Genomic DNA, 7,648 nt, shown 5'->3' on the forward strand with positions numbered 1-7,648 from the left:
TCTGACCAACCTGGCTCATGCCTAGTCTCCCTGCTAAATGTCTGATCAACCAGGTGGACTCTGGAGTGGCTCTTTGGTTGATAACCCAGACTTTGCCAAATCATCTAAGGTCAAATGGATCTTGGATGACCCGAGCTTGCAATGGTGGCAATGAAAAGCAGTATTCCTTCACTATTTACCCTTATAGTGACTGTGAATATATTCTGTTGCTAGGGAACCAAACAGTGAATTCAACTAATCAGATACACGTTCTAGCGATGTACGTTTTGGGGAGTTTAGGGAATTGCGCTAAATATTTGGTTAATACCGCGCCAAGGGAGGCAGCAATTAGACGAAGTTGAATACTAATGTTTCTGGGTGGTGATGATCATGGATAAAACATTGCTGGTCGAGCAATGTAGCTGGTGACCTTGGCAAGGTCATAGTCATTCAATCTAAAGAGTAATGCTGGAGATAAAGAAAGTCACATGTATGGGTACCCCAAATGGTGGATGGGAGTCTAAAAATAGCAACTGCAACAGCACTTTGACAACCTGGACAACTTGACTTCGGCTGCTGCTGTATTTCAATCTCTGGTTATGTTGTCATGGTTCCATAGCAGTGACTAACATTGCTGGTTTTTGCAGCATTTCAGTGGGAATATTGGCAATCAGACTCATGCAGAGCATCCAAGGTCAATTCTTTCAAGCCAAACTCCCAACTTCATGAGTCAAAACCATGACTTATTTCATGGATTTGTAACTGAGAAATCTCTGCAAGGTACATGCAAAGATTTCCACACTTTGCAGCAGCTTGGCTGCCTCATCTTCAAGGAATGGACCGCCCGATGGTTATAAACACTTTCTAAACAAGAAAACAATACTCCACATCAGCAAACAGTAGGGCAGGCTACTGGACGTGGATTAATCCTGGAGGTACAGACTGTGCAGGTATGGACGTCGGCCAAGTTGACTTGGACGTAAGGTCCACACCTCTGGAGCGGAACCAGGACTCAAACAAAGAGGGAGCTTGTCCCTTGGGATCAATGCCTTGATCCCCAGTTTGTCAATGTGTTAGTTTGGTGTCCCAGCCCAAGAGGCAAGTCATCTTAACCACCACACTGCTACACCTACACTCAATGAATACAAAACAAGTGAGGTTTGCGAGCAGCTGTCCGCTTATTTGAAAGCTATTTCCCAGACTTTCTCTGTGCTATACAGGTGAAGCAGCTAGCCGCTATGATACATCACTTCTCTAGAGTGGATCGACTTGGTTAACCCGTGAGGATCGCATTATTTGTATGAACTATCAGAAAATGTGAGTCACCACTAAGTCAAATCAGGATCCAAAAGCTACTTCAATGGTTATTTGAATCCAAAGTCCCGTTGAGTTGACTGCCTTTGTTGAGCATTTGCCACCATCAACTACCTGGGAACAGACTTTTATAGTGGAGGCATCTCATTGAGCTTGAAAGAGACAGTGACTCGAGATAAAGCAACGTTAGAACTTCTCTCACCTGATTACCTTCAGCTTCCCCTCGCTGTATCTGCTCACCGTACGAGGTCTTCCTAGCTTCAAGCTCCAACCAAAGCGCACAAAGACCTTGTTTGGGGACAGAAGTATTTTGGTGAGTGGTCCCTTCCTTTGGGAACCAGCTGCCGGCCTATATGAGGCTGGCAGACAGCGTAATTTCATTGAAGCTGTCACTAAAGATGTGGCTATTTAAGAGACATTTTGAGGGATGAGCTCCTTGATCACATTGACACGGTGGAAAGGCACCCGCTACAAATCTGTATACGGCTATGAGAAATGAATGCAGAGTCAATTGTAAAATATCTGCATTATATAGCGAGAAGCTACGCACACCACTCACTAACAACAGTTTGGCTATTTTAACAGAGTATCATTAATATTTCATGATGGGTAATTAGCCATGATGATAGCTCCCAGAGCCTACTTCACAATAAAAGCATGTTGGACAAAATAGACCGGCACCATTATAGATCATCAATGCTATATACGACAGACATACTTAGGGTGATGGTGCTAAGGCAAGACTTTTTTTATACCTTGTTTAGCGTGCTTTTTTATCCAAGGACAAGCTGAGGAGGGTGGAATAGAAAAAAAAAATTTTTTGGCTCTCACGGAAGACTTCTGTAGAGGCAGCTCAGAGGAGGAAGGGCGATTTTGATTGCAGCGGGCTTACTTAATGACAAAAAATAATAAATTGTTTTTTCTTTTTTTTCTTGGTTTTCGGCGATTTTGAGTGCGGCGGGCTTGCTAAATGACAAAAAAATAATTTAAAAAAAAAATTTGTTTTCTTGGTTTTTCGGGGATTTTGAGGGTCTTGCTAAATGAAAAAAAAAGATTTTTTTTCACTTTTTCAGTTAATCGCCTAGCGGTGCTATGGGTGATGGTGCTAAAAGCATAAAACAACAAGACCAGGTCACCCTTCTTTCATCAACATTCAGATATCAGAAGATAACTCAGAGTGCATGTATATGTAACAGAGGAAAAACATCAAGGTCCAACCGGGGATTGAACCCGGGACCTCTCGCTCATAAGGCCATTACTCTACCGACTGAGCTAAAGGGAATTTCCCTCTAGCCTGGACTAGTAGTAATGATACCACCACTACATATACATGCATAAAATGAGCATAAATGAGCATATCCTACCTTGGAGGTATCCTATATAAGCCCTATGCATATCGTAATACATCGGTCCATCACTTGTCTCCACGACGAGATCAGTTGTATATACCCCAGGATCTCGTCGTAAACGGATTTTAAAATTCCTGAAATGTCGATAGATATGTTGAGCATAATTGTCATACACTTGTCATCATAGACAGTGGAACCGTGGTAACACGACCACTCATGGGACCGAGGTTGAATGGTCGCGTTACCGGGATGGTCGCATTAGTGAAGTTCAAAATCCAAAGTTCAAAATTTTGACAAATTTTCAAAGCCAAACTTCTTTTGGGACTGATGATGTTTCCTCATTTTGAGGAGAAAAAAACAAGTGAAAAAAATATTTGGACTCAGAAATTTTTTCATCCTTCAGAGTTGTGGGAAGCTGAGATTTTTTTGAGGTTGAAGTTTTCTTCAACTGATGGTCTGGTGGAAAGAAATCTTTGGTCAGGTGGTCTAATAGAAAAACCATTTAGAGCTTGAGAGAAAATGGTCTGTTGGTATGTTATGATCTGGTGGTAACTGTAAAAGTTGGATTTTGGTCTCGTGGCCTACTTCACCAAAATAGGGAGCGGAGAACACTGATATTGTCACAAAGCCTCTGAAGGCAGTCTATACGAACACAGCCATCCACCAAGTCCACACAAAAGATACTCATTTCCATGGTAACCAATGTCTTAGATAGATGTAACAATGCCTTTATGCCTCAGTTCTTGTCAATATTTTGTCAGTGCTGATGTTTAATTAATTAAGACGGGTAATTAATGTTGGGTCGTGATGTCAGAATCGCTGGAGTACAGCGTGTGTGAGAATATCATTGGTCGATGATGGACTAACCAAGTTGTAAAGTGAACTCATTTTCATCTCAAAATGAAGAGTTCTGACACACAGATGACAGATCAGGGGGAGGTCCATCTGAATCCCATCTGATCTTTGGTCCTGACACACAGATGACAGATCAGGGGGAGGTCCATCTGAATCCCATCTGATCTTTGGCCCTGACACACAGATGACAGATCAGGGGGAGGTCCATCTGAATCCCATCTGATCTTTGGTCCTGACACACAGATGACAGATCAGGGGGAAGTCCATCTGAATCCCATCTGATCTTTGGTCCTGACACACAGATGACAGATCGGGGGGAAGTCCATCTGAATCCCATCTGATCTTTGGCCCTGACACACAGATGACAGATCAGGGGGAAGTCCATCTGAATCCCATCTGATCTTTGGTCCTGACACACAGATGACAGATCAGGGGGAAGTCCATCTGAATCCCATCTGATCTTTGGCCCTGACACACAGATGACAGATCAGGGGGAGGTCCATCTGAATCCCATCTGATCTTTAGCCCTGACACACAGATGACAGATCAGGGGGAAGTCCATCTGAATCCCATCTGATCTTTGGTCCTGACACACAGATGACAGATCAGGGGGAGGTCCATCTGAATCCCATCTGATCTTTGGTCCTGACACACAGATGACAGATCAGGGGGAGGTCCATCTGAATCCCATCTGATCTTTGGTCCTGACACACAGATGACAGATCAGGGGGAGGTCCATCTGAATCCCATCTGATCTTTGGTCCTGACACACAGATGACAGATCAGGGGGAGGTCCATCTGAATCCCATCTGATCTTTGGTCCTGACACACAGATGACAGATCAGGGGGAGGTCCATCTGAATCCCATCTGATCTTTGGTCCTGACACACAGATGTCAGATCAGGGGGAAGTCCATCTGAATCCCATCTGATCTTTGGTCCTGACACACAGATGACAGATCAGGGGGAGGTCCATCTGAATCCCATCTGATCTTTGGTCCTGACACACAGATGACAGATCAGGGGGAGGTCCATCTGAATCCCATCTGATCTTTGGCCTTGACACACAGATGACAGATAAGGGGGGGTCCATCTGAATCCCATCTGATCTTTGGCCCTGACACACAGATGACAGATCAGGGGGAGGTCCATCTGAATCCCATCTGATCTTTGGTCCTGACACACAGATGACAGATCAGGGGGAGGTCCATCTGAATCCCATCTGATCTTTGGTCCTGACACACAGATGACAGATCAGGGGGAGGTCCATCTGAATCCCATCTGATCTTTGGTCCTGACACACAGATGACAGATCAGGGGGAGGTCCATCTGAATCCCATCTGATCTTTGGCCCTGACACACAGATGACAGATCGGGGGGAGGTCCATCTGAATCCCATCTGATCTTTGGCCCTGACACACAGATGACAGATCAGGGGGAGGTCCATCTGAATCCCATCTGATCTTTGGCCCTGACACACAGATGACAGATCAGGGGGAGGTCCATCTGAATCCCATCTGATCTTTGGCCCTGACACACAGATGACAGATCAGGGGGAGGTCCATCTGAATCCCATCTGATCTTTGGTCCTGACACACAGATGACAGATCAGGGGGAGGTCCATCTGAATCCCATCTGATCTTTAGCCCTGACACACAGATGACAGATCAGGGGGAGGTCCATCTGAATCCCATCTGATCTTTGGTCCTGACACACAGATGTCAGATCAGGGGGAGGTCCATCTGAATCCCATCTGATCTTTGGTCCTGACACACAGATGACAGATCAGGGGGAAGTCCATCTGAATCCCATCTGATCTTTGGCCCTGACACACAGATGTCAGATCAGGGGAGGTCCATCTGAATCCCATCTGATCTTTGGTCCTGACACACAGATGACAGATCAGGGGGAGGTCCATCTGAATCCCATCTGATCTTTGGTCCTGACACACAGATGACAGATCAGGGGGAGGTCCATCTGAATCCCATCTGATCTTTGGTCCTGACACACAGATGACAGATCAGGGGGAGGTCCATCTGAATCCCATCTGATCTTTGGTCCTGACACACAGATGACAGATCAGGGGGAGGTCCATCTGAATCCCATCTGATCTTTGGTCCTGACACACAGATGACAGATCAGGGGGAGGTCCATCTGAATCCCATCTGATCTTTAGCCCTGACACTATCACAAAAAAACATATGACCTCGAATAACCTCAGGCCATCGACATTATTGTGTGATTTAGCAAGGACAGCATGCATGTCCAGTTCAATCTTTAGATATCATAAAGCAATTCATGTGTTTACCTTCCAAGAGCATTGATGTCTAGTTTCATCTCTTTATCTGCTGAGCGCTTCACGATGTGGTGTTGCTTCTCAAGGTGGGTGTGGTCGTAATAGACTGGCTCAAAGTGCCGGATGTACTCTGTTAGGGGTGTACCTGGAAGTGAAGGAAGAAAATGAACCAGACACATCAACATTTGGGGCGGAGCGTAGCCATGTCTTCAGCACAACTGGTCTTCCCTGGCTCTGCCCCCGTGATGTCATCACATGGAAGACATCATAACTTCCGTTGGGACGATGCCTTTCAAGGCTGATAACGTCTCATCATGTTCTGGCAAGCTGGTGTCACCTGGCCCCAGAGACGGGTGTGTATTGTTCACTGGGAGGAAGGAAGGGTGTGGAGGGGGGTAAACAAACCCAGCACTTATAAACCAAGATGATCTTCTGTCTCAGAACAGCTTCTTTAGAGTTAACACACTGTTTTCATGTTAAACCCAGTGTGGCGTTACTAGAGACAAAACAACTTGTTACAAGATTCTGGATTGCAACACACATGGACGTGATGAAGCCCAGAAGACGAGAAGACGACACATCTGCCTCAGATTTTGTCTCCTCTCAGCGCTGTCCCCGATACAGACGACCAATCACACCCCACACTGCTCTGCATCGAAAAAACATCTCTGGCTCTGCTGCTGGGAATGCCAACACCATCAACATCATCACCATCACCAGGGTTGTGATCCGGATCCCAAGGCAGATTGAAAGCTAGGAGCCAAACAATGGCTTTGCCTATAAATAATAGAGGACTCTTGCTTAACCCATCACAAACCATTCCTAATCCCATGTCCTTATCCACACACGAACTGACCTGCTGACGGCTGACGGCTGCTGTGGCCAGCTCTGTACAGATACACTACGCTATGCGTATACATTGTAGATCACTAGTGAGTAATGTATCATCACAGTCTAAAAATATCATATTTCAACAACGGATTGCATCACAGCGCGCATTCAGAAGTGTCTTGTTTTTACAGAACATTCAGATAATACCTACCAGCGTCGACCAATACATCCTGTAAAACCAACAACAGAGCCAAAACGCAGCAAAAGAGAGTTTGATCCGAGTGTAAATCCACCATTTTGACAATCTCTCATCAAAATATCAGAAAATCTTGACTTTCATTGTCCAAAAGAAGCATCATTTTATCCGAAGTTCGTGATATCTTAGGATATCTTTATCCATCCTGATGCGTGTTTTGATCCTTGTGTTATCCTAAATGCATAATTCCGATTTTAATTAGCTGTGAGCCCATAGAATATCTTGATAACAAAACTGACTAGGGCATCTCTCAAGACAAAATAAACTGGCTGTTTCATTAACTCCCTCCGGATGCTGGGCTCTGCCATTATCCTCCCTCCGGATGCTGACAGCCATGAAGGGGCAGCACTGTACAGTCTGCTCAGAGACAGTTCACGGCTCAAGTCATGCCGTGTTTATTTTGCCTCTATGGTTGGAAAGAGATGACTCAAGATGCTGGCCGGAGGACAATTCGGTTTGGCTGAAGACATTACCACAGAAATCGGGGGGGGGGGCGCTATGGGGGGGGTTATCAAGGGGGGGGCGTTATCAATGGGGGGGGGGGGGGGGCGTAATCAATACGAGGGGCGTTATCAATGGGGGGGCTATGGGGGGGGGGGGGTTATCAATGGGGGGCGTTATCAATGGGGGGCGTTATCAATGGGGGGCGTTATCAATGGGGGGCGTTATCAATGGGGGGGGGGGGGGGCGTTATCAATGGGGGGCGTTATCAATGGGGGGGGGGGCGTTATCAATGGGGGGGGGGCGTTATCAATGGGGGGGGCGTTAT

The 7,648-nt window shown here is 45.9% G+C and overlaps 1 protein-coding gene across 1 annotated transcript in view; it reads right to left on the reverse strand.

Moving 5' to 3' along the window:
• Positions 1-7,133, reverse strand: part of LOC135498911 (disintegrin and metalloproteinase domain-containing protein 10-like) — a 34,493-nt gene extending 27,360 nt beyond the window's left edge. Inside the window, exons 1-3 of the mRNA XM_064789428.1 lie at positions 6,835-7,133; positions 5,805-5,937; positions 2,658-2,776 (exon numbers count right to left, since the gene is read on the reverse strand). Of these exons, the coding sequence (XP_064645498.1) occupies positions 2,658-2,776; positions 5,805-5,937; positions 6,835-6,919 (337 nt within the window). The 5' untranslated portion in view covers positions 6,920-7,133. The remainder of the gene's footprint in view (positions 1-2,657; positions 2,777-5,804; positions 5,938-6,834) is intronic.
• Positions 7,134-7,648: the final 515 nt, after the last annotated feature.

Source organism: Lineus longissimus, chromosome 14 (assembly GCF_910592395.1).
Source record: "Lineus longissimus chromosome 14, tnLinLong1.2, whole genome shotgun sequence".
Taxonomy (NCBI): Eukaryota; Metazoa; Nemertea; class Pilidiophora; order Heteronemertea; family Lineidae; genus Lineus; species Lineus longissimus.